The sequence below is a fragment of the Pangasianodon hypophthalmus genome, chromosome 22 (assembly GCF_027358585.1).
Source record: "Pangasianodon hypophthalmus isolate fPanHyp1 chromosome 22, fPanHyp1.pri, whole genome shotgun sequence".
NCBI classification, from domain to species: Eukaryota; Metazoa; Chordata; class Actinopteri; order Siluriformes; family Pangasiidae; genus Pangasianodon; species Pangasianodon hypophthalmus.
Genome location: NC_069731.1, coordinates 17048824 through 17075345, shown reverse-complemented (window position 1 = coordinate 17075345; position 26522 = coordinate 17048824). Strand labels below are relative to the sequence as shown.

General features: G+C 38.3%; 3 protein-coding genes across 11 annotated transcripts in view; 2 read left to right on the top strand and 1 right to left on the bottom strand.

Moving 5' to 3' along the window:
• The window catches only part of oxsr1b (oxidative stress responsive kinase 1b), a 52796-nt gene extending 47175 nt beyond the window's left edge, over positions 1-5621 (top strand). For 4 of the 6 annotated variants that reach the window (XM_053227808.1, XM_053227812.1, XM_053227814.1 and 1 more), the window contains 6 exons: positions 66-200; positions 735-841; positions 1155-1207; positions 1692-1760; positions 2344-2408; positions 2490-5621. In XM_053227808.1, the coding sequence (XP_053083783.1) occupies positions 66-200; positions 735-841; positions 1155-1207; positions 1692-1760; positions 2344-2408; positions 2490-2564 (504 nt within the window). In that variant the 3' untranslated portion in view covers positions 2565-5621. The remainder of the gene's footprint in view (positions 1-65; positions 201-734; positions 842-1154; positions 1208-1691; positions 1761-2343; positions 2409-2489) is intronic. The other 2 variants (XM_053227809.1, XM_053227813.1) reach the window with 1 other exon arrangement.
• A 142-nt stretch (positions 5622-5763) lies between these two features.
• Positions 5764-12280, top strand: slc22a13b (solute carrier family 22 member 13b). Its single transcript, XM_026937858.3, has 10 exons — positions 5764-7385; positions 8822-8925; positions 9106-9260; positions 9431-9599; positions 10076-10196; positions 10277-10371; positions 10592-10806; positions 11078-11186; positions 11346-11555; positions 11728-12280. Exons 1-10 carry the CDS (start codon positions 7011-7013, stop codon positions 11807-11809), a joined length of 1635 nt encoding a protein of 544 aa, XP_026793659.3. The 5' UTR covers positions 5764-7010; the 3' UTR covers positions 11810-12280.
• A 1845-nt stretch (positions 12281-14125) lies between these two features.
• On the bottom strand, positions 14126-26110 carry LOC113541068 (xin actin-binding repeat-containing protein 1). 4 transcript variants are annotated; one of them, XM_026937855.3, is made up of 8 exons: positions 25340-26110; positions 24626-24791; positions 24164-24224; positions 22989-23387; positions 22833-22908; positions 20533-20678; positions 20078-20119; positions 14126-19161 (listed from the first exon to the last, which is right to left on the bottom strand). In XM_026937855.3, the coding sequence occupies exons 2-8, from the start codon at positions 24742-24744 to the stop codon at positions 15016-15018; spliced, it is 4989 nt and encodes a 1662-aa protein (XP_026793656.3). In that variant the 5' UTR covers positions 24745-24791; positions 25340-26110; the 3' UTR covers positions 14126-15015. The 4 variants fall into 4 exon arrangements, with proteins under 4 accessions (XP_026793656.3, XP_053083782.1, XP_034153995.2 ...); XM_053227807.1 differs by lacking the exon at positions 25340-26110 and having other exon boundaries at positions 22989-23384; positions 24626-25004; XM_034298104.2 differs by lacking the exon at positions 25340-26110 and having other exon boundaries at positions 24626-25002.
• Between the last annotated feature and the right edge of the window lie 412 nt (positions 26111-26522).

The window sequence follows — 26522 nt, the reverse complement described above, 5'->3', positions numbered from 1 at the left end:
AAGGTATCAATAATTATCGAGTTGGATCTCAGTGTCATGTGTTGATATTTCGTTTTGTCCCTTAGCAGCTTTTCCAGCCAGCGGAGCCCTTCGGCAGTCACCTCCAGGCAGGTGTTCCTGCCCATCCCGATTTACCTCAGTCTGGTGGGCAGGCCGTGCCGCCCTCACAGAGCCCGCCTGCTCCTGCTAACCCCGCCCAGGTACACCTTGTAACACAGATGTGTGTTTATCAGTCCACAGATCACTCCTGATTGAACATTTTGTTGTGCACTGGAGGACACGTGATTGTGGAGTTAAAGGTCCTGTAACACAGGGGTGTAGAAAAGTGTGTCATTATTATGGATCATAACAGGGATCATAATAATGATTTCATATCATATCGCCCAGCTCTGCTATATTTCATCATTTTAGGCATTGTTGTTTTATTTGCATATTAAAACACACTCTTTATTTTTACATGTCAAACTCTTTTCCACTGGGTTTAAAACAAATTTCCTTACTGGTTATGGAGAATTTTCTGTTCATTACTTACTGTATGAAGCTGAGTTATGGAAGCTGTTACACTGTGATGATGTGTGATATAGAGCTTTAGCAAAGAGGCTTAGGAAGTTCACCACTTTAAACAACCTGAACTTGAATGTATTTGTAGCTTGTCCAATGCTGTAGTTGACGTGTAAGAGCTGCGCACAAAAGCCACTGCTGGAATGCTCACACGTTTGACCTTTGACCCTCAGGTCCCTGTCCCTACTCCGGCCCCGGCCCCGGCCCCAGCTCCAGCTCCGGCCCCTGCCACTGCCAGCGATGCCTCCAAGTCGCCCATCAGCCTGGTGTTGAGGTTGAGGTATGTGCTGTGTGTCTGCTTTGACACCGAGCCTCATTTTAACAGCCTGTGTGCTGTGACATAAATGTGTGGCATAAATCTACACTCACATTCCCATCATTAAATCTGTCCAGTGTCTTAAATAGGATGCTGGTGCTCATCTTCTGTCAACATCAAATCGTTAAAGGGGTCCTTCAGTCAAAATTTTGACACAAGACTTTCAACCTGAGAAATTCTAGAGGATAAATATGTTGAGGAACATTAAATAATTTAGGTCATTGCTACACCCGTGCTTATACACAATGTCATTAGATTTCTCTCTTCTGTTCTCCAGAAACCTGAAGAAGGAGCTCAACGACATACGATTTGAGTTTATGCCTGGACGAGGTAAGCTGTTTATATGTATATATATATATAAAGCACTAAACAGTCTTTGTGCTGCAGGTTTGAATGTTAACATTCATTCCTCCTGTATAGACCACTATAGTGTATAATTAAAAAGCAGCTCTTTTTGTACTTGCTACACAGCACTGTTATCAGCTATGTGATGATGTATTGCAAAGTATGTGATGAGCCTTAAGATTGTCTGCCAGGTTATTTCAATCCTTAGTGAAATTATGAGACAGACTTCTTTTAGAAGGACACATTCAAAGCTTTTTCAAATTAGGCCAAAATAAGGAACTCTAGAAGACGCAGTTTTTAGCTTTATACATAAATAGAAGATAAAGATCTCCCTTTATGGTGAATTTCCAGGTCTGTGTGTTTACCGTTTAATTTATTTCTAGGTCATTAAAGTATGTCATTATTTAACACTGCAGTCACTTGTCTCTTTCCCCTCTTTCTCATTTACTTGCTGTGTGTTTTTCTGTAGACACGGCGGACGGGGTGTCCCAGGAGCTGGTGTCGGCGGGTCTGGTAGATGGGAGGGATTTAGTTATAGGTAAGTACCCAATTATAATATTTTTCAGCCTCAACCTTTGTAGTGCCCTTAAATTTAAGTGCCCTTAAATTTCCCTTAAATGCCCTTAAATTTCAAGTTATTTTCCTATCGATTTTTCAGTAAAGCTGTTTTTTTTTTTAAAACCACAGCTGCTAATCAATCACGATTTCTCAGATGGTATTGTTCCTTTGCTTATTCTTTTCTCGTTTTCAACCAAGATCATGCATGCAATTTCTATTAAATAATAAATTTCTTAATTTCTTAAAAGCCACAAAAGCACCAGCATTTTATGGGTTAATAATATGCGTGGACCGCATTTGTCTATTCAGTCGTGATTGGCTCTCATATTTTATGATGTAGTAAAACATGCCATGTGCTGCTATTAACTATTAAGATATTCTGCTCCTCATTTCTTAAACAAATATAAAAAAGCTTGCAATATAAACCAAGATGAATAAAAAGTTCAATAAAATCAAAAACGTTTTATAAAATTTAGGGAGAGTTTAAACTGCTGTTGTTGAAAACCACTGATGAATATTAATCATCAATATGTTTTTTTTTTTTTTTTTTTTTAAATATAAAGTTGCTGCTAATCTGCAGAAGATAGTCGACGAGCCTCAAGCCAATAAAAATGTCACTTTTAAGCTGGTGAGTTAAAAACCCTTGGCTTGTTTCTATAGAAACGAGTACCGTTAAGCAGGAACAGTACTAACTTTGCTGTCTTTGCAGGCATCTGGCGTTGAAGGCTCAGAGATTCCTGACGACGTCAAACTCATGGGATTTGCTCAGCTCAGTATCAGTTAAAGTTTGCCTCCATTCGGGGACCATGACTTGCCTAAAAATGTGAAAAACAAACACAAAACAACAAAAAAAAAAACCACCACCACACCAATAGAATGACACATTCATCCCCTGCCAACCGTTTGAGATACCACTTCTGCCAAAGAAAACCGTACCGTGTCGTGAGCCCATAGGATTTAACCGAAAACCTCCCAGCTGTGGAAGGCACTGGGGTGAAAGGATGAGATCAGAATCTATAGGAAACAGTCAACTAAAGTTTACAGTGTATATGTAGAAGGATGTTTTTTTTTTTTCCCCTCAACATCAACCACATTGTGTTCATTTCCATTTTTCTGTTTCCTCCTGTAATATACGTCCCGACATTTGCACAATCTGAACTAACGCCCTAAAATGTTGATTAATGTAACAATGCCTTATATTCAAGAGCTACTGAATGCATGTCTAAGGAGAAAGTCCTCATGAACTGTGGAGTTTTTCAAGAAAAACTATTCTAGCCAAACTTTTTACATGTAGTTCCTTTTTTTTTTTTTTTTTTTTTTTTTTTAATGGTCTCTGGTCTGAAGGAAACAGCTAGCACACTTCAACTGAAATGAGTGCCCTACTCCAGCACACTTAGCCTTATCATGACCAGACGAATCTGCGAATCTGCTTTCAGAAGGTTCTCGTGAATCACTGATGTTCTTAGGCACTTTTTTTTTTTTTGCATTCTCAGCTGCTGTACAGAATTCCTTGTCTGCGTGATGCACTGGTTATTATCGCAATGCAAACATTCTGCTGTTTAGCAGCCCGCGTACACGAGTGGGTGCACACAGAAGACACACTTGTACCTAATCAGGGGTGGACAAATCATAAATTTATTGAGTAAACTCACCGGGCAAGTGGACATTCCAGTGTGCTTTTAGTTGCCCGGAAACTGACTAGACTAAGTAAAGAAACAAATGAGTGCATGATTATTCTACTATTCTAACAAAGTTTCTAATGTAGCATGTCGTGTTTGCGACTTCAGTTAAAAGTCAGTCATTGGCCAGTGTTTCAGCTGTGTGATTCTCCCATTGCGAATAAAAGATATTCAAGTCTCGCTAGCTGGGCGCTGCACTTTATCCAACTGGAAAAATTGTTGTCCTGGCAACTAGATCACTTGTCAGGTTGTGTGTTTAGTGCAGCAGGCGGTGGGACACTTACAGCATCGAGGAGCATCTCACCACCGCATCAGCTTTAAACATAGCTACATACTAAATACAAATGTTTGTTTTGCTAAAGTCAGAAAGAAATAGGGGTTTTTCTTTTTCGGGTTGTTGAAACTACTTGTCTGCCAGGCAACTACAAATAAAGAAGTAATAGCCTGGTTACAAATCCTGCTTGTCCCGGGCACCCAGGCTACTGATTTGTCCACCTCTGGTAATGAATTTATTGAGTTAATTAGGCACTGGCATGATTCTCTCTCTCTCTCTCTCTCTCTCTCTCTCTCTCTCTCTCTCTGCAATCATTGAAGAAAATTAAAAAAAAAAAAAACCTTTTCGGTTTTAAATATTCCCATCTGAAAATTTTAGGGTTTTAGGTCCTTTTTGTGTACAGTCCTGTGTGGAAATGTAAGTTAAAAAAAAAAAAAAAAAAAAAATCACTTTTTCCCGACCATATTACACATCTTTGAGACTCACTATTCAGTGAAAATTTAAGTTATTGGTTTTATACCATGAACGATGTTCCTTGTGGATGAAAAACAAAACAAAAACACGTGTCTGTCTTTCTGGTGTTACCGGCGTCTGTCGTTTTCTTCTTTTTCTTTTTCCCACTGATGTGGCTGAACCAGTACTTGATTGAATCTTCTCTTGCCTGTAAATAACATGATTTGGGTTTTATATTGGTTGTTTCACTCATTTGCCTTCCCCTCCACTCACCCCCCCTCCTCCCCCCTTCCCACTATCCCCTCCTTCTTTAACGAATGCGGTTTGTGGGGCGTGACGCCAGGCTGCCAAAGCACACTGAGCTCTTTAGCTCTTCTGTTCTCGCCCTCTAAATCCTGATTGGAGCATACATAGCCGTTTCCTTTTCCGTGTGGAGGAGGTCTGTCTGATTTATAACCCCCGCCCCACTGAATGTATCGCATAGTTCACGCCCACAGTAGCAGGATAGTGATAAGCCGCTCGACTTGCTTTAACACGTAAAGATCGAAAAGCTCGAGCTTTTTCATGCATATCAGTCTCTCGTTTCCAGTTATCTGCGTATACAGCTGCTTTTATTCACTCCTGAAAACCTGAAATGTAATAGTGTTCACTATAATTACTGGTAAGAATTTGAAAGATTACACAAGACTGCTGTCATCTGCCTTCGATCAGCCATAACAATGCTGAGGCTCACGTGACTCATGTTAACACTGGGAAAGTGGAGGGTTTTTCATACACTTACATGAAGATTGGAACATGTTTTTCAGTTTGAAGCAGCCTTCACTTCTGATTTTCTACCATCTGTGCATCAGTTTTGGGCAGAAATCCAGTATTTCTGTGGTATTCCTATTTATAGTACGAGTTTCCTAGTAATGGCCTTGTTAATTCTTTTACCTTTGATGAGCATAATTCACTCTCAATCACTCCAGGCACTTAAAATGTTAGATATAATCAAATAAATCAAATGTAATATTGAATTATTGAATATTTAGAATCAAGTACCCTTGTATGCTGATGTCATGAATTCCATTAAGAAATATGAAATAAAATCTTTAAAAAAAAAAACAAAAAAAAAACCTTTATTGTGCCATTCACCAGCATTATTAAAATATTGAGAAAAAATTCATTGATGATCACGTCGTCCCCTATTTTGCTGTAAACCTCACACATCCATCCCATCTTTTCTTTTGCTGAAATGTATTATAGCAATGCTGTAGTGTTTGGACAGACGACCTTCACACTCAGATTATTACAGGCAATAACATCCAACTGTAAGATATTTAATTTTTGCGTTAGGTTTTTATTTTCATTTCGCTCATTCGCACTCTTGTTGGTTTTGAACTTGGATGCATGTTTCTCTGATTATTTTAAAAATCAATAAAGAATGAACATATCAGCTTGTTTGAATCAGTATAGTGATGTTGACTGTGTGTGTGTGTGTGTTTCGATAAAGATCAGTTAGGGAATGATTGATTATGGATTTTAATACAATAATTGAGCCCTTATTAAATATCACATAGCCTTGGGGTTACTGATGCAGAACCGAACATCCAGCGTTACAGGCTGAAGTCCAGAACAAAAATGTAAAATTTTCAGTTTCAGCATTTTTGAAGATTATGGCCTACGTATTTACGACACCCTTTACAAGCAAAAGAGATAATTGTTCTACCTGCGATAACATATTGTGCTTGTACATTCTGTACTGTTTGATTATATGCAGTGCTTTTTCTTTTTTCTTTCCCTTATGAGCAATTTTGAATTTACTATACACAAGCGTTCTTTGGGGGTTAGTCAAGGTTTTTATTTCCATCGTTTTTGTTTTCTTTTTATTTAAGAATAGGTGTAACTTCAGCCAAATTCATGTATTGCGTAATGTTCAGTTTGCTTAATTTTGCGATACACTGTATATAGATGATTATTTGTATTCATGAGGGTTTTGCTTCATGTTTATTGATACTAGGTGCCCAACAACTCTCTTGCTTGTGTTAGCCTTCTTCGTCTTCTTCTTCTTCTCCTTTTCCACCTCTTCCTCCAAAACTGATCATGCAGACCAAGCCATATTATTGTACAGACATTGTACAGAAATTGGGTCAGTATTCTCACCCCACTACTTGGGAAAGCGAGATGAACCCGATTGCCCTGATGTTGCCACTACAGCATTTTGTTTTGTTCCATATCTTGAAAAAATGGTGATGTTTGTGAAGGGTGCTTGGACCCCACAGCTCTCCTCTTGCGGCTATATGTTTCCTTTTTAATTAAAGATCTCATATCGACTTCTATTATTCCTTTCTTTGCACATATTTTAAGAGCATATTACAAATTAACCATTGTTGTTTTATTATAGGTGGTAAATTTAAGTTATTCATAGTCACGTGTATATCGGCTCTACCTTTGCTGATTGCTTTTTTTTTGTGTGTCACTTGAGTGTCAAAGTTTCTTGCACACGTGCTTTTGTGTGCTCCAAAGTCCCTGACAGCTGTAGAGATCTCACACACTGCTTGGAGCTTGATCCTTAGAGTCTCTTAGATTAATGGCAACTGCTGAATGGGTTCAGTCATTTGTTTTCTATTTGAAACTTACTACAAGAACTTAAGAAGAAGAAAATATTTAACTTGTCTCTTCATTGTTTTTCCCTAGCTTACTCTTACAGTATACTGCATCACAAATGTGTGTGCACATGTTCGCTGTTTGTTAGATTAGCCTGAACCAGTTTAAAGATTAATTCATCTCCACATGGGCAAACTGCTGTGTTAACTGCAAAGGAATTGCTCTGCTCCAGATCAAGATGATCGACTTTAGCCAGATATTATCAGCTATTGGGGAATTCGGCCCATTCCAGAAGCGCCTGCTTGGGGTAATATGCCTCCCCAACATCTTCTCAGCATTTCACATGTTTGTCCAGGTGTTTACTGGCATTAATTTCCCACACCACTGCAATACTAACTGGATTCGGAAACAAGGGCCGAACCTGACTTATGAGGAGCAGCTAAATTTGACAGTCCCTAAAGACCCAGCCAGCAAGTATGAGAGCTGTCAGATGTTCACTCCTGTTGAACTTGAACTTGAAGTCATTGAAGCCTATGGACTTAATGCTACAGAGAAATGCAGAGATGGCTGGATTTACCAAGCGCCTCAAGGGAGTAGCACCTTAATTACTGAGGTAAAATGTTTTTCTTAAAAATTATTGTTTTGAATTTAATTTAGTATTTTGCTTGATAACGGTATGGGGTGTACACAGCTCTGTCTGTTTGGTTTGTCCCTCTGAGAGAACTTTTTTTTTTTTTAACCCATGATTTTACTCCTACTTTAGTCATGGCCAATTCCCACCTATCAGGCATCTCTCACATAACAGCAACCAGGGAAGGCAAAGGCTATCACGTCCTTCCTCCGAGGCACGTGAAGCCAGCCGACCACATCTTTTCCACCTGCTGCTCATGCAACATAAGGAGGAAAGTGCTACCTACCCACTTCTGCATGCATGAGCTCATATCTGCGCCTTTGGGAGAACCTTTAATGGTTGGAACCATACCAAAAACTTCCTAGTAGAACTTTAGGAAACTAAACTCCTATCTAGTCAAAGAATAACTAAGGAACCTTAATATATTCACTAGATTAGTGGTTCTCAAGCTTTTTCAGTCTAAAGCCTCCCACACCCATCCCAAACTGCAGACACTGCACACTTGGTTATCAGATAACCAAATGAGAAAGGAAATGCAATTTTTTTTTTTTTTTTTTACACTAGGCTCTCCCTTACCATTACTTTCACTTGACAAAGTAGAGCCTTGCTCATCACAAACCATTTGATCTCCACCAGTGGAGTTTTTTTTTTTTTTTTTTTTTTTTTTTGCAGTTGTTAGGTTTGTAATAAGCTAGTAAAAGCCATTATCTTAAGTTTCCAGCTGTCAAGGCTGACTATTGGTATAAAACAAAACAAATTATTCTAGCAAAAGCAGCACTCAACCAGAATGGAGGCCCTTATCTTTAATTCTGGGATTTCCAAAATTGATGGTCATTGTCCATAATGGGTTCAGAAGGAAAAAGAACAAGGGTTTGACAAGGGGAGATTAATACAAAACACAAGATAAAGATCAGAAACAGAAATAAACAACTAGAACAGCAAGAAACTTAAAAAAAAAAAATAAATAAATAAAAATAAAAAAAACTAAGAACTTAGGCCAAGACAGCTTGGGAACTGTCAGACCATGGAATCAGAAATTTTGCATGGAGACAGTGGAAATAAAGAGGTATTTGTCCACCAACAGATTAGACTAATAGAAGAGACATGAGAAGAGACATGATAACAGTGGTCCAGGGTGTTAACAAGGCAGAGCTGGAGCAGAAGCTGGAGAAATTGGAGCTGGAGAAGGTTCCTCAAGGCTTCCTTGCATGAGTAACCAGCTTTCTAAACAGGTCCTACTTTGAAACTTTGGTGAAAGGAAAAACCTTTGGGCTCTACATAAAATTTTCCCTCAATGGGCAAGTTGAAGACCCTTTAGGATGCTAAATGGATTTGAAAGTAGAAGGCTGCTGGGAGACCAAATATTGCATACATGCTTGCTTTGACATTTTCACTCCCTTTCTTCTTTTTTCTTTTAGTTTGACTTGGTGTGTGACAGTAAGAGTCTGAATGAGACCTCGCAATCTATCTACATGGCTGGACTCCTCTTTGGAGCTCTGCTGTTTGGACCAATGGCTGACAAGTATGTGTGCTTCCTATGAAAAAATAACCTAGGGAATGGACGCACTTAGTAGTAAATTCACTGTTGGTTCTATACTTTTCACTGAATGTCACAACACTGGGGTCAGACCAGTGCCTCTGCGGACATGGAGCTGAAGTAATGACAACAGGCAAATTTTTGTCATGTGGTCTACCCCTGCAGATATGGCCGGCGTTTTGTCCTGCTACTCTCATTGACCTTGCAGTTCTTGTTCGGTGTGGGTGCTGCTTTCTCCCCCAACTTCTACGTCTACATTGCTCTTCGCTTTGTGGTTGGTGTCACTATATCTGGCATCACCATCACTACCAACATCATAGGTACTGATGGAGCATGTAATTCATACCATTCCTTTTAATGCCATCACTTTAGAGAATTTTTTTTTTATCATTATTAAGATTAACTTTCTTATAAATGCCAAACATATGCAGTAGTCTTAGATTTAGGATAATTCCTCTAGCAGGTCAAAAGATGGCTAATCTTTTTGTAGGCCCTGAGTGGTGTGGTCCATCACGTCGGGCCCTCTTCACCATCCTGTCTCACTGTTGTTATGCCCTGGGGCTGATGGTACTGTCCGGGTTGGCCTTCGGCATCCGCAATTGGAGGATCCTCCAATTAGTTGTGTCTGCTCCAATCCTGATCCTCGGCGTCTATTTCTGGTAGGGCTTTCACTCTGAACCTACATCAATCCTTCATTAATGTTGGTGGGTCAGTTTGCAGTCTACTAAACTAAGGTCTTCAAAAACGATTGCTGTGGAAATCCATTCCAGTGTTTTTTTTCTTTTTTCTGGGGTTGGGTTAATATACCATCAATGATATCAAGGCTCTAGGTTCTGTATCTCAGATATCCCTGTGAAAACATATTGTGATTTTATATCTGGTCTTTTTGGAATGTATGGAACAAATTATAAACCCATATAGTAGAAGCTAGTGGTACCTGGTAGTTCAGTAGTGAAGTTTTTGCAGAACTTCTATTTTTTTTACTGTCAGGACTACCACAGACCCCTGTGAAGCCTTTCAGCAAGGACCTTATCCCACAACTGCTCAAGTATATGGTTCGATTGCTCTCTGTCTCGTATGTAAATCTCTTTGAATAAAAATGTACGCCAAATCTGTAAGTGCTCTCTGTTTTAAGGATCCTGCCAGAGTCGGCTCGATGGCTTCTGACCCAGGGAAGACAGGAGGAAGCCAAGAAGATAATCCTGAATGCAGCCAGGGTCAACGGCAGGAAAGTTTCAGAATCTCTGCTTGAAAGGGTAATTAAAGTGTCTCTCAGCAAAACATTTAATTGTATTTTTTTTAATGGAATTTGTAACATGAATGAACGGTCTGTCAGCTGGAGGCAGAGAACACAGTCAGAACTGGCAGCATGCTGGACCTTTTCCGAGTGGCGAGTCTGAGAAAGAGGACGTTGATCATGTGTTATATCTGGTAAGTTCAAATAGTACCAGTGCTGGCAATGCTTATCCAAATATTTATATGAAAAAGGGTAAACTACACAAACCACTCCTATATTCCGGGCATACATTATATTTTGCATAACACACAATACTGTACAATGCAAATATGTATCTTTACATTAATCCCAGGATGAAATGCATTCTGGTGTTTCCACTCAACCTCTTTGGTCATTGGTTTGTCCCTTTGGCAGGTTTGTGATCAGCCTGGTGTATTATGGAATCAGTCTGAATGTGGGAAACTTTGGCCTGGACATCTACCTGACGCAGCTCATCTTCGGCATTGCAGAGTTTCCTGCTCGCCTCGGCTGCTACCCACTCGTTGAGCGCTTTGGCAGAAAAAAATCTCAAAGTGCAGCGTTGCTCCTTGGGGGAACTGCGTGTCTGGTCATTCTTGCCATCCCAGCAGGTGTGCACATGTATAAAACATTTTTAGATGAAGTTGATGTGATATTCTCTTAGTATCATGGCATCCCATCCAGGGTGTATCTCTACCTTGCGCTTAGTTTTCCTGGGATTGGCTCTGGATCCAATGCAACCCTGACCAGGGTAAAGGGGCTAGTGAGGATGAATGAGTTAGTTTGTATATTCCGATCTCTTATGTTTAATCAGCCAATAACAATTGCATGTCACATGTACTGCATGTGCTGAAGCCTCTAACTTCAAACCTTTTCTTCCAGAATACCCGGTAGTGGTGACTGTCATAGCGGTGCTGGGGAAATTCTCACTTGCTGCCTCCTTTACCATAGTGTATGTGTACACTGCTGAGCTGTACCCCACTGTCGTGAGGTAAATAATGAGTAACTTACCTTCCAGGTTAATATGGCATTATATTTGTATACAAGATACCTATTTCCATGAAGCAATCTGCTTTCTGCAGCACTTTTTCTTTTTTTGCTTACATAGTTTGTCTTTGCCCTGGTTGACCTGTTAACCTTGTTGCTGCAGGCAGAATGGGGCAGGATTAAACGCCATGTTCGCCCGTGTGGGCGGGATTCTGGCTCCTCTAATTGGTCTGTTGGATGTCTATCATCACGCCATTCCAATGGTAATCTATGGGAGTTTGCCGTTTCTGGCTGGAGCGCTTTGCTTTATGCTTCCTGAGACCCTGAACACTGAGCTTCTGGATCACACTGACGCTCTCATGGATAAGAATGTGTGAGTGGATACAGCCTTGATTTGTTGACATACAGTTTTTACATTTAATTTTTACATACGTGCACATTTTAATTACTTCAGAGTCAAGAGTTATTACCAAGATGTAAAATCACCTCTGAAATGAATATATCTGATGCTTTTTTAAAAAATGTTTTCATATGTTTATTTGTAGGAAATCAAAGAAGGGAAATGTTGAAAATGGAGGTAACCAGCAAGAAATGACTAAAGAGTCACCAAGGATCACCAAATTATAAAGCAGTGTTTGTTGAAATAATTTCATAAACCTGTGTAGAATTATTCGCATGTCATCATCAGAATACTAAAAGACCAAAGTATGCCTGTCGTAAAAATCCTGTGATGACACCGATGATGACGAAGATGACAATGAATTGCACATTCTGCTGAACGGCTTGTGGACAAATAATGTGCTGTAAAAAAAACAAAAAAACCCTGAAATGTGTATTTCTGTAAAATAGCCCCAAAGTCTAGCAGCTTGATGACACTATTGGTATGAGTTTTATTCGTTTTTCTGTTGTATATTTGACCAAAGGTTTAGTATTAAAACATAATACAGCTGTAAGTCTCTATCACTTGACTATGAAGGATTTCTAGTGAACATAGAAATAAATGCAGAAGCACTTCACCAGTTCCGCTGACTGAAGAAGATGTTATTATAAAATGTATTTTCTTCACGGAATAAAGAGTGACAGCACATTTTGTGTGATCATTTGTGTGTCAAGTTACACTTCTTGTGATTTTATTGAGGTTGATGGATTTTATTGTCTTGTATCATTACTTTCTTTCGATACCTTTCTTTCAATACACATTAGATACACTTATTGTGAAAAACCTAGCATGGTTCCTAGCATTAAGTATAAGGTTTTTTTATATCGTAAGTACAATTAATAGTGATGAATCAAATATCAATTCTCATTTTATTTTATTTTCATATAATGCCTCTTATGGAGTGTTTCTTTATCCAAATCTTTACTTTTGTACATACCTTATAGTATGCAGTGCCTTACAGAAGTATTCACCCCCTTTAAACTTTTTCACAATTTGCAATGTTACAGCCTGCAACAGAAATGGCTTTTATTGGGATTATACTGCGGGTGAATCCTTGAAGGCACTTTAAATCTCTAAAATTTGTGTACAAAAATGTCAGACCTGAAACACATGCATTTTAAGAAATTAGGAAATTTAGTTTTAGTTTCAGACAAAAAGACTTTAAAATGCTCCAACATTCTCTTGAGATGTCAGTCATGGCCAGTTTTGTACTTCAGAGCTGTTACAACCATCCATCTCAAAACCTGAAACCCCAGTGCAGACAGAGGAAAGTTAAGAATAGTTTGTACTTTTTATCTTCTGTTGAATTTGTTTAAACATCCATTTACAGAATCCAATAATTTATACTGTATCCAAAGTGTTCTGCACACTTCCTTACCTACTCGATTTATAAGAGGTCGGTGTTGTTCGTTGCGTTCAGCAGCCAGCGTTTCTTGTGCTGCTCGTGGCCAAAGCCTTCATCATAGTTGCCGTTTTTTTTAAAGAGCTGCTGGTAGTGAAACACACAGTAGAATTCTCCATAGAGGGTGGTGGTAGTTACGCAGACTGGAGCCATGCAAGAGAAAAATTACTTAGTAAGACAAATCTAAGTATTGTGATACAGTTTTGCATATATAATACATAATTGTAGAAAATTTTACATTAAAAAATTCTTGTATGTGTGTGTGTGTGTGTGTGTGTGTGTGTGTGTGTGTGTATATATATATATATATATATATATATATATATATATATATATATATATATATATATATATATATATATATATATAAAATGTTATACTAGTACTAAAATACTCAAAAACATTTCTGTTGTCTATTACTGGCACTTGAATATATTATTTTGACAGCAAGATTTAACTGTACATATTTTAGATATTTGGAGTAAAACCTGATTTTGAAAGTGGAATTTCATGATTGGAACTTGATTGGCAACAGTTCAGTTGATTAATAATATTCTGCTACTATAGTAAATAAATATTTTGTTGATTAATTATTATTTATTTGATTCAATTTCCTGAAGCTTTAGAAAGACTAACTCATAAGACTTGCAGCTTTCAATCAACAGGTGGCAGCAGACTGACCACATTAACATTCAGCTGGTTCTGTCCAGCTTCCATTAAAGTATCAGAAGTTGCAATTATGATTCTTACCTGAGTTTCTGGTTGCAGTGCTTGCAGCAGAAACAGTTTTTGTGGAAAATATGTTTATCTGCTGCTATTTTCTCCATGGAGTAAACTGGTTTCAGGCATGCAGTGCACCTGTCCTGAGTGGCCGGCTGAAACTACAGGCACATCAGGCATCATAAATACTGTACTGTCTACTGGATGTGGATCACAGTTCTCTCAAGCCACTAGCATGTGCTATTGATTTGTATAAGCTTAAACTTAATTGTATTAATAATAATAATAATAATAATACTAATAATAATAATAATAATAATCTACTGGAAATGCAGCACTATCCCAAACTTTTAATCAAATATACATATAATGGCAAATATGGTAGGCATACTTTTTTTATTCTTATGACAAGGTCTTAATGTGGTTGAACTTTCCATAATGTAACAAGGTTCTCTATCCAGTTACAATTTATTAGTATTTTCACATTTATTATCATTTTCACATTTATTGTACACCATAAAAAGAATGTCCTATGTCAGTTCACTGTTAATACAACATGATATTATGGAATGGGCTAAGATAAATGACAAAAAGTACACAAATAGTTATTTCTCACTGTAAAAGCCATTACAGTACAAAATTACAAAAGCTAATTTTAACAAACATTGCTGTGTTTAAATCTTTATATTAGAGATTAGATAATGTGTTTTATATATCTTTAAATTAGAATACATTTCCATTTGTGGAACAAGAACACTGATTTAACACTGAAAGACACACTCTGTGGTTCCACAAAAAGGTTCCATCTAGCCCCCTAAATGGTCCTTTGTTTTGTCCCTTTGGGAGAACCTCTAAACCCTCTGTGTATAATCCTACAACTGGAGATTTATCTTTCAGTAAAGGTCTCAAGTACAACCAATAAAGGATGCTAGAATGTTAAACCATCCAGAGACACCTTCAGGAACCCTTTAGGAACCCTTTGAGGAACTAATTATGAAACCAAACTGCTTAACTAACATTGAAATCCATGAATAACCATATTAAATATAAAATCATTTAACCCCGTCCACATAGTTTTCTCAAGGTTTCAAGTGTAACCTCTTCACGTCACTAGAACATTAATCCATCCAGAGAGCCCTTGAGGAAACCTTTAAGGAGCACTTTTTATAAGAGTGTAAACCTAATTTTAAAACCAAACAGAACCACTAAAGTTGAAAACCATTTATAAGAATAATAAATATCAAATTATCTAACCCCATCCTCATAGCTTCCTCATGAAGGTGCTTGGCCCCCTTTAATAGAGGGAGTGTTGATTCTTGGATATGCAACAACTTCAGTGGTGGTTGGATTGGTTGTAACCTGTCTCCTGAAGCATGCTTTGTTATCAGGCTGAGTAGTCATGACAGTAGAGGTTGTGGAAGAGTAGAACTTGTTGCCAAAACAGTCTGTTTCTTCATACTTTTCTCTGATGGTCTTGGTGCCAATGACCGTCTCAGCCTTGGGGCCTGTTTGCACTTCCAGTGTACTGACCTGTCGTTTTTCCTTTTCAGCAGGAATGTTGTAGCAAGTCAGAGCTGTTATAGAGGATTGAGATTTTGGAGATGCTGGTGTTTCTGTATTCCTTCTGGCAGTGGATTGGATAGAAATAAAAGAAGGTGAGGAAGGAGATCCTGCTCTTGGCTTAGTTTCTGGAGGACTGAGCTCTGACTTCGAGTTCTCTACTTTCCGCATTCCTGGTTCTTCTGTAGCACTCTTCTGAGAGACTCCTACATTATTCGGACTCTGAGGATTTGGAGATTTGCTTGACCCAATGCTAATTTTACGTATGTTACCTGAAATGGGCAAATATTGCCCAGCCATCATGGACTCCTTGAAGAGACCAGACAGCCCTACAATGTCTGAGTCAGATTTCAGCGTAGAGACGGAGTAAAGCGCTTTCTTAATGGTTTCCTCTATTTCCATGAGTCTTGACAATGTTTGTTCTTTTAAAGTAATTATTGCAGCACTTGCTTTTTCAAGGTCTCCAAATGCTACCTGCATGGAGGATAACATTTCAGATTCACAGACTGTTTCAGATTTCCCTACTTCCTTTTCCATCACCCCATTTTTGGGATTTACATGCTTTTGTGGCACAACCCAATCTGGTACACTTTCAAAAATCTTTCTGAGGTCACCATCATCCTGACTGGCCTCTCCTTCAATTTCCTCAACTTTATAGAGGATAGTTTTCAGCTCTTCTTGCTCTCTCAGCCTGTCGAAGATTTCCATGGCTGCATTTGCATTTCCCTTCATGATTTCATCCATGTGCACTGATAGCCTCTGTCTTCGTTCTGCTTCACTCTCTCTTCTACCTTTCTTTTCCCTCATTGTCACATTGCTCTCTGGTTGTTCCTTATGTTCACCATTGCTTGGTTTGCAGTTAGGTCCCAAAAGAGCAGGATTTACAACAGTCCTATCTGTGGTCATTTTGATTCTTTTGGGCTTCACAGGTGGCATTGCTTGGCCTGTTTTTATCCCAAAGTTCTGCAGGGAAGCCTGAAACCCTGAACTGCCCCCACTTACTTCAAGCATCAGGTCCCTCTTCTCCTCTGTGGCTGCATTTCCCTCAGGACTGCTCATGGTTATACAATCCTGGCTCGACTGGATATCGGTGACTGTCAAACCACAAGGTATTTCAGTATCTCCATTATTCTGTGGCACTTTCAAGAAGTCATCTTGTGTTGGTTTCAGATTTGTGAGTTCTGCACTTTGTTGTTCTGCAGAGTTTGATTCAGCTTTGGTATTATTTAGATGTCCTGCATTGGTTGCAGACTTATTGGCCATTGTGGTGGAGCTAGGGGTTGTCTTTAAATGATCTGGTTTGGGGGGAATGGCAGGCTTAAGTCCAGGAGCCTTTTTACTTCTCTGAAGAGAAGCCTGTTCGTGTGTTTGGTTTGTCAGTGGGGAGCATGCTGACGGTTTATTTGTGAGCTGGCCTTGAAATGGGCTAGTTTCAGCACCCTCATGCTGTGTCTCGACAGTCACCTGTCCAGGCAGACGGGAGGGTGGGCATGCTTTGATCCCTTCTGAGGGGACAATTATATCAGCTTTTTGCCCAGCATGAGTTTTTCCTGAGTTCCTGTAAATCATTGCAGCTTTAAAATCCCCTTTGGTGACATTAAAGCTAGATTTTTTCAGAGAATCCAGAGCTGCTTGGACACTGCCTTTCAGGGTCTGTTCTCTTCCTTCTTGTTGCTGTTCAGCTTCAAAATTCTGTGAGAACTCTTTGTTCTCTTCATTCATGGCTCCTATGAGGTATTGGTTTTCTGATGATGTTGGACAGGTATCGTGTTGTTTCTCATAAACACTTTGTTGAATAGCTTTTGCCTCCAATGTGGCCTGTTGGAGACTCATGATAGCTGCTTGAAGATTTGACAACGCTTCATTTTCCACCATGTCAATTACCTCTGGCAGAGTTACAATATTTTCATCTGTTTTTTCACTGCACATCTCTTTTCTATCTTGACTGAACATTCTGCCAGGTTCATCTACATTTTCAACGCTACATTTTTCAAACTCTCCATCAGTTGATAGACTATATCCTCCATTTGCCGTCATTTCCATATTGTTTTTTAATTCATTTTGGGCATGTTTCTCAGACTGCAAAGATGACCCATCATGCTCTGGATTTGTAACAAACATTGCTTTGATCATCTTATGATTACCTGGTGCAATCACGACATTTTGCTCCTCTTGCCTAAACTTGACACTTACGTCTTCATCTGTTGGACTTTTCTGCAGACCTTTTAAGTAACCCAGATCTCCATTCTCAATACAGTTCTGGAACAATTTCACATTGCTTATCCTGTTTTCATCATGTCTGATTGAAATTGAGGCATCACCCTGAGTGAAGGGTGGTGGGCTGCACATTTTGGGGGGAACATCACAGTTTCGACTTATCAGAAGATTCATTTCTCTTGGCTCAAACATATTTTCATAATTTCGAACCATCACAGTTCCATCATGGCTGTCATGTCTAAAAAGAACATAAACTAATGTCTCCACAGATCCCGTTGCTTGTTCTTGTATTAAAACTCCTTTTCCGAGACATGTTTCTTGACCAAGTAGGTCTTCGATGACCTGAACCATGTTTGTGGTTCTGTATTCTTTGTCTTGGTTAACTGTGAATGGTAGTTGGTGAGTTGGTATGTCTATGTTCTTGATTTCCACATTTCCTTGATCATCCTCTTTTAAGAAGACTATAACTGGGTTAAGATTTACTCTTGCCAAAAGCTGAAGCAGAATACTCTTCATACTTCCCATAACCACTTCCTCATGTTGAATTTCTGGACCTTTTTCCTGGATAAAGCAATAGTTTGCCTTTCTCACATGCCCAGCCTCACTGGCTTCAAGAAGGGCACCATGAGAATGAATGACACTGAAGCCATGAAGAGAAATTAAGGATTTGTTCATGTTCTCATCCATGGTATCTGATTCTGCATCATTTTGCCAATTGATTCTGTCCAGAGGTGTTGATTCAAACATATTGGTTCTGTTCTTTACATTTGTCTTTAGAGTTTCATCCTCTGTGCTTATGTTCTCATTTGGTGGTGAGCTGTTCTCATTGTCAAACCCCTTTTCAAAAACCTCTTTGGCTCTAGATATACCTAGATACACTTCACCACAATCTTGATCTATGTCTGTAATATCTATAATGCTAAGGTCACTGTTTCTTTTGGTGGTGCCAGTTTGGTAAGTTTCAAAGTCTCTCTTTTGCTTTTGTACTGCTCCCTTTTCATCTTCTGAGATAACAATCCTCCCTGGAAAGACATCATCTAGGTCCTCTCTTGAAGTTTCAATTAACTGACCTTCGAACATTTTCCGTTTGGCCTTAACATTCACCCTGAAGTTCTCCTCTTGGGTAAATGCTTCACCAACTTTTTGTGGGGTCTCATCAGTCTCTGGGTGACTGGTTGGCTGTTTGGTGCCATGTATGGACCCTTCTTCCTTAAAGCAATTCAAGAGCTGTTCAAATGTGTGTTCTCCTTGAATGCTCTTCTCCATCAAATGTGTTTGCTTGTGGGACTCTCCGGTGTTGACAGTACCATTCTCAAATATCCAACGTCTTGACTGGACCTCGCCCTGGTATGCGATATCTGTGGCAATGCCAGAGTTTAATATGTCAGCAAACTCCTCGTCCATCATGTTTCCCAGGCCCTTCAGCTCAGGGCAGGTGTGTTTCAGGAGTCGCCTCAACTCACATTTCTGTCGTTGTTCATACAGTGTAGAGATAACCTCTTTTGAAGGAGGTGTTGGAATGGGTGACTGGCTGTCAGCCCTGGAATCGGGTTGCAGGATGGGAAAGGTTAGATCTGGCTGTGCTGAATCATCTTCTGAGTATGGGGCTTGCTCAAAGTCTTTTGGTGCCACATCAGCCATCTTAAGATGAAACAAAGTGTTAAGCTCTACGTCATCATCTTGGTCTTCAATAAAAGAGATTTCTCCTCAACCCAAGCATTCATGCAACATGCGGAGCTTGAATACGTACCAGTTGTTAGGGTGCAAACCAACATGCCGTTGAAATCAGCATTCCATATGAAATGTTCCAGCAGTCCAGGTGAAATCATTAGTATGGTTGTTCATATAGTTGTAGTCTAGCTTTTTGAAATGTATAACACTAAACATGTTAGCAGTGATATTTAGAAGTCATATTGAATTCAGGGCAAATATCGCATCGTGTAGGATGTTTTTTGCCATGTTCTCCCAATTTTGCCAAGTCCCAACCCCTAGCTGCAGTAGCTCTCCCCTATCACATGTTAACCAGGGAGAATGACGACTACCACATGCTTTTTAAATTGTTGTTCATGCTTCCTCTAGGATACAGTATATGAAGCCAGCACATTTTTTGAATTGCTGTATGTGTCATGTCACAAGGCAGCATGACACACTTGGAGAAAAGTGCTAACTACCCTCTTCCATTTACATGAGCTCACAAAACCCACAATTGGCTAGTATTTCTCTGATTGACAGGGGAGTGGGGAACACCATCCCTCCCACCCAGAGGCACTTTTTCTAAAGTTTTAAGGTCATAAAACACACATTTTATACATGCTAATGGCTTTAGTAGATCAGTGACTCAGTTTGCAAGTTAGTAAGTTGACACAAGAGCAACAAATGAACACCAAAACAGTGACTCATTTCTATGTGCCTCACAATGTTATTAATGTGACCTTGGTTAGCCTTTACAAAAATACAACTACATAAGACAGACCCTTACAGGCAATATTAACTTTCTAACTGAATTCAAAAGCATTTTCAGTGAAAAACACGTGTATGAATTAATTTCTTTTCTTACCTTGCAAACTTTTGGTCCGGTTGGAGAAGTACAATCTTGTTTCTGAAAAAAAGAAAAGTAAAAAAATATATATTTATATATGGATGTATTGTGCATTATGAATTATTTACACCATAAATATGATTACTTATGTAAAAAGTAGAATTATTTATGTTTTATCACTGGATTATTCCAGTTGAGTTAAGTTACTTAATCAAAACTTGTTATCTTTCATTTGTGCTAATAATATGGTCTACATAAAAATTAAATTTGCCAGTTTTTTTTTTTTTTTAATATCATCAGCTTCTAAGGCTCTGCTGTCTAATTACTATTATTTTCATAAATTTGGTTTGTCCAGTGACTGATGTCTACGGAAAACAAGGCAGAAAGGCCCAGCTGTTTCTGCTTGACCCATTCTCCCATTCCCTGACCTCTGGTTCAGCAAATGGAGCAGAAGAACAGAAACAAGTACAAACTGGTTTTAAAAGGTTCCCTGTTGGGTCTGCAGCTGCCACTTTAGACAGATATAGTGCGGAGATGGCTTTGACAGAAATAGGGAACTTCTCCCGTCCATACAGAGTGGAGTTGTCTCTGAAGTCTGCAATTGATTTCCGTTTATCGTCTATGGTACAATAGAGAGATGAATACAACATTAGGTTATTTAAAAAAAAGACCAACAAACATCTGTGACCACTCTGCGCCTGTGCATCTGTGACCACTCTGCCTGTAACTTTGCTCTTTGGATGAAAAAGTACAAAAGAATGTGTTGGATGTAAAATACATCTGTCTCTCACTGGGATGCGAGTAAGCATGCGATTATATGAGCAATTTTTTTTCTTTTTAGAGATGCAATGTCGCTGGCACTCATAGACAAGTAAGGCTGAAGCTGAATGGATGGCGGTAGAAGATCTGAAGAGTGTATTCCAGTATGTGAAATTATACACCATTTCATACACATTTAAGAGGAATGCCAATGGTAAAGTCAGCTTGACCAAGTAATTAGACTTATTTAATGGTTTTAATTGAAGCATGTTTGATGTGGTTATGAAATACATCATTTCAAATACTAGATTTTTTAGATAATAGAAGTGACTCACAAATAACCATTAATCCTGAAACATCATTTTTGTTATGCAGTAAGTACATGCTGTACATGCTGCAAAAACATCACAAACTTTAAAAACCATGGAAGAAAATGACCAAAGCTGGTTCTTTACTCATTTCAAATATGAATGTCATGAATGTCATCAATCTGAAATAATAATCTATACATGCATATGAAGTAACATGTAAGATAGAATTACTCACCCGACTACACTCTTCCCTGTTTGTCCTTTAATTCCCTAACTGAAATTTTTTGCTACTGCCACTGTGTCCGTGCTGCGTGGTGCTTAGCTATGCCTCTGAGTGTGTGTCCTCTGTGTATGTCAAAGTGCCCATGGCTGCCTGTGTTCTGGTGACAGCTGACTCTCTTATCCCAGTCCCTCATAGGCCATGGTTATTTTAGGCCTAATATTTCCCCACTAGGCTGAGTCAGTCAGGCTCTGGAGCATATAGTGGTGAAAAATACCATAACCCCCATCCTATCCCCCACCTTCAATATCCCACTTGACCCTGGAAGTCACTTAGACTTTATTTTAGCTGCTGTGTAGCCATGTGAGGCCTCTAGCTTTGCTCATTTGAGAACAGTTACATGAGGTCTTTTGTTTACTTTAGCCAAATACAGTATGTTCTGTCAGATATAAACGTATGTACAAGTCGTGGCACTTTTTACGATGATGGATCATCACTGGTTGCAGCTAACTCAAGTCAATCATAAACTCAATCATATGACACAATCATAATAGTTTGCCTAATGTTACCTAGCTTCCTAGCAAACCTGGCTCCTGTTCATATGCCGCACATGTTCATTGGATAGTCTTGTTTCCTATTTGCAATGTTATAATTACGAAGTCTTTCTGCATCAGAAATGTTAGCAACTTGACTAGCATTATCTACTTTGGTATTTTCCTAACATTTCCTTCTATTGTAAAAATGTAAATAATGTAACAAATTGTTAGAGATGTAAGCCTACTTGTGTCTGTGTTTTATCAGTGAAAGACCGACTACCAAAATTACATAGTACTTTCTTTTTTTAAAGAAATTGCCAGCATCAATCACTGAAATTGGAAGGATAAAGGTCAGTAACAAACCATAAAGTCTGGGATTGAAGATGTTTCTGTAGCTCACACTTGAATTTTACAGCTTAAAAGGACAATTATATGCAACTTTTAGATTGAGAACATATATGAAGAGTAACTCTGATCCCACATGAAGACAGCTTTAATTACACAATAAATTTAATGTTAGCTAGCTTGATCGTGAAAATGGCTACTGGTTTTAGTTACACAATAGTTAAGACTAAAGTTTGTTAACCATCAGGATTGCTACTTAATTTAACAACATATAGCTACTAATTGCCTAGCTTAGTGTACTTGCCAAACTATTATAGTGTGTAATTATAAACAGTATTTTATGCTAACCTTATGGTAAGCCAAGAAAATAAAAAGGGCTTGTGTTCATGTCATGTGATCAAATGTAGGTTTGACTGATCAAATTCAGATGACGCTTCCCCAGTGTTGCTTGGAAAACTACAAATGTGTGTTTATATTGTGACTGCTAGTATTTCAATTGGCTTAATTTTGAAAAAAAAACAAAACAAAACAAAAAAAAAACATGTTTTCACTATAAACACTTGTCATCTATGTATAAAGACTGAAGTACTAAGTGTACTGACCTGTTTGAGGAATGTTTCTTTCAGTATAAACTCCTGTAGTGGTTTTTCTTCTTTCCGCCAAGGGAGCTCTCACCACCTATAAGAAAAAAGAATATTTTATAAATAAGCTTTAATTCTTTCATTCTTAATATTTAGCTAGTAAGCCATTCATGGTACCTTTGGGGTCACATTCTCCTCTTTCTCTTTTGGTGGTTCAACTGATTTCTCGTGGTTGTTAATGGTGTGTTCTTCTATAAACACCAGCAGATCCTCAGTGCTTTTATGATTGATCCCAGCATTCTCCATGACTGGGGTGCTTTGTGGCTTGTCAGTATTCTTTGGTTTGTGGACACTCTTGGGCTGCATGGCAACCTTTGGCTCAAAGAGTTCCCTGAGAGCGCTTGTGCTTATGGTTCTTTGGGGAGGAAGAAACTCCATCGACTTACTGCGTGTGAAATGAGTGTTGGTGCTACGATCAGCCCAAGCATTTGGTCTTTCTTTAGTGCTTCTCTGGATCAGAGTCTCCAGTTTAGTCTCAGCCTCTGTTATGGGGATTGCAGCAAACTGGAGGGTCTGCTGGAAGAGAGCAGGTAGAAAAATAGATCATTTGATGCTGCTTTAATAAATTTATACCATCATGTTACTGCTTCAAATCATTCTGGGTTGCAGGAGAACAGCTGTTGAATTCTCGAATCTGATTGGTCAGAAGGTGTTGATTCATATTCTGACTAACTATTTGCACAAGGACTTGTATGGTGAATGATCCACATACTGGATTTAAATAATGTGTGTAATTGTTCATATGGTGAGTTTTCTGTAAGGAGACTTTTATTTAGTATTTATGAAAGGAGTCTCCAGTGTCAGTGTCAGCGGTAAAGCTGTAATGTTCAGTTTTCCACACTGACTTCAGGACAGGTGAATTTTCTGAGGTTTTTATGAGGTTTCTAGGTAAAATTTTTGTCTTATTAACTACAAGAGAGTAAAAAGAGAGTTGAGGGAATGACCGTTTATCGCTGCTATAATATAAGTGATAACAGGAATTAACTTGTTTTGTGGATGTTACAAACATTAACAACATTAAAATGTAATTATAAACAAATGAAAAGTATGACATGTCACTCTTTAATAAATAAAAAATGGCAAATTAGCATTGGCAAATTCCTGTGATGTAAGAGTTTGAGATGTGTTGGTGTAGGAAAATTAATTTAAGGGTGGTAACATTAACTGATAACTGTTGCAGCCCACCACCCTGTCGTTGATTATTTTTCTATAACGGCACGCCCCATTGTGTTGTATTCCTTACATAATTATCAATCCACTTAATTAGTTAACGAGCAATGTTGTTTTTTCACCTTTTGCTTGTTTTCCACTGAATCCGCTGCTGTTGCTTTTCCAGTAACCGCATTCTGATATCTGAAGGGAACAAAACAGAAGTCTGCATCAAATCAGCTATAAATTATTCACCATATTTGTGACACTTTGAACCAACATTATACTTTTATCACACACTCAGTAACTTATCAGTGTTTCAGTGTTTTATTGTTATCATTATATCAGATTATTGTTATTTATAATCCCTGGTCATAATTTGGAAACCTCTTTTAAATGCTGGTGAGTCAAACTTTCATTTTGTATGTAAAATCATTTTAGAGACACTTGTTGATAATTCCTGGCCCATAAAGAATATTCTTCTTCTTTTTTTTACGTGATATATGTTTGTGCTAAAAATAAAACTGTACTGTTAATCAGTTTTGCATCTTATCATGGTCTTTAAAAGTTAAAAAAATGTATTGATGACTGTAAACAGTTCTCACTGTGCCACAAGCTCTGAGACGGACTTCTTCCTGTCTTTTAGTCCCGCCTCCGTCCAGGACAGAGCGTGCTCAGTGGCAACACACCTCAGAGACTGGGTCTTCCGCAGGTTAGTCCCCATCTCACACACACACACACACACACACACACACACACACACCACTACACCTGTACACAGGATACACATTAGGTGTGTTACAGATCTGATTTATGACAGGTCACATGATCGGATTTGGTATAAACTAACATACACCTGAAAACCTTGTTAAAGTTTTTTTTCTTTTTTTGGTAATTTTTGACCATCGTTTAATTTCTGGTGAGGTTTGATTTGATGCATTAAGATGATCAAATGACAAAATTTGTATCACATTCATTAATGTTAATATTTCTCTCTACAGCATAGTTTGTGCAGAATCAAAAGTATAAAATATAATCTGAAAACTCGGTGTGTAAATACAGTATATACATATATAAATTGAGTGGCCAGTTTATTAGGTATAACTATCAGATAGAGAATAAACTTGCAGTTCAGTGTCGGTAAATGTACTAAGTTATTTAACTTGCTGAGTTTACACTACATGTTGTACCTGAGCCAAGTCTTATTAATCAACAATCCAATGCTATATGTGAATCAGGATTATTACTATACTTACATAACAATGTCTTCAATCACATAAAAAGCAATGAAATATGTCCAAACAAGAGAAATTTGTTACCTTTGTTAAGGATGAGTTGTTAGGTCCATTCAGAGCGATGCACAGCAGAGATTTGTGGTGCATCACGAGGTGCACACACCATGCAAAAACTAGTGAACAAAGTCCTGCTCGTTTATTACCACTGACACTGGAAAGTTGCTGCAAAAAAGTTTTTATTCTCTGAGTCCCTGCTGTTAAATACCAATAAAGCACATAATAAACCAGTTATGTCATATAATGTGTCTGCATTCATTATTCTGCTGCAGTTCTTCTATGGTCTGTAGTCTTTTAAATGTCAACCAAGGCTAATTATCTGCTTATGTACAGCTCAACACTTTACCATAACACTTTTCATGTAATTTGGTCATTTGTTTCAGAAACTATAATTTTTAAAAAAAAAAATTTTGAATCAATCTCACTTTTCCACTTCTGAGTTAATCATTTTAACACTTCACTTTGTGCTAGTAATGTGTCTTGGAAAGAGTGACATGCTTCATTAGTACAAACGAGGGTTTTGGAAGAGGGCATAGTGCAGATCCGGTTGCTCCTGTTTCAGCTGATCTGTCTTCTTAGGGTCAAGTTCCTCAATTCCCCATTAGGGTGCAGGGTGAAACACAGTGGCCCGAGTACGGTCAGTTGGGGCCCAAAGCCAGAGATCTCAAGATCTGCACATGACGTGTAGCCTCCCAAAGGACTCTGAGGCATGTTGTTGTGTCTCAGCTGTGTGTTATTTATAGGAACAGGAACACTGAACAGATGCAAAGTGAACTGACGGACACGTTTTACTGAAAAAAAAAAAAAAACTGTTCTGTGCTATATTAGTATACCACTATCAATCTTATGTGATTATTCATTTTGTTGTGACATGAGCATGATTTTGAAGTTGCCGTGTCTTATCCATTTAAATACCTGTAATTACTGGATGGTTGGTTTCTGTAGATTTGCTGCCTTTATGTTTTATATATACACATATACTTAACATACTGAAGGGTAAACTCGAATGTGAGTAATTATTGTTCATTTTTGTTTAAATACTCAATACTTCAGTGTGTTTACACTCCATTAAAGGACTATTCCAGCATACTCCAGCGCCCCAAAGTGTTTTATTCCACTACACCACAGCAATTTTCCTTTTACATTAGGTTACATTTTTTTATTTATTAAAAAATGACTTGTCTTACTTTTTATCTGTTGGTCATTTGTA

Bases quoted from the DNA above. Each gene is read 5' to 3' on its own strand.
- slc22a13b (XM_026937858.3), top strand. From the start codon at position 7,011: ATGATCGACTTTAGCCAGATATTATCAGCTATTGGGGAATTCGGCCCA. The intron at 9,600-10,075 runs GTAGGGCTTTCA...CTCTGTTTTAAG, and splicing joins ATCCTCGGCGTCTATTTCTG to GATCCTGCCAGAGTCGGCTC. The intron at 11,187-11,345 runs GTAAATAATGAG...TTGTTGCTGCAG, and splicing joins CTGTACCCCACTGTCGTGAG to GCAGAATGGGGCAGGATTAA.
- LOC113541068 (XM_034298104.2), bottom strand. From the start codon at position 24,810: ATGTGTATCCTGTGTACAGGTGTAGTGGTGTGTGTGTGTGTGTGTGTG. The intron at 23,388-24,163 runs GTGAAAAAACAA...GCTCTCTTCCAG, and splicing joins CAGTGGAAAACAAGCAAAAG to CAGACCCTCCAGTTTGCTGC. The intron at 20,679-22,832 runs GTCAGTACACTT...ATTGTACCATAG, and splicing joins AAGAAACATTCCTCAAACAG to ACGATAAACGGAAATCAATT.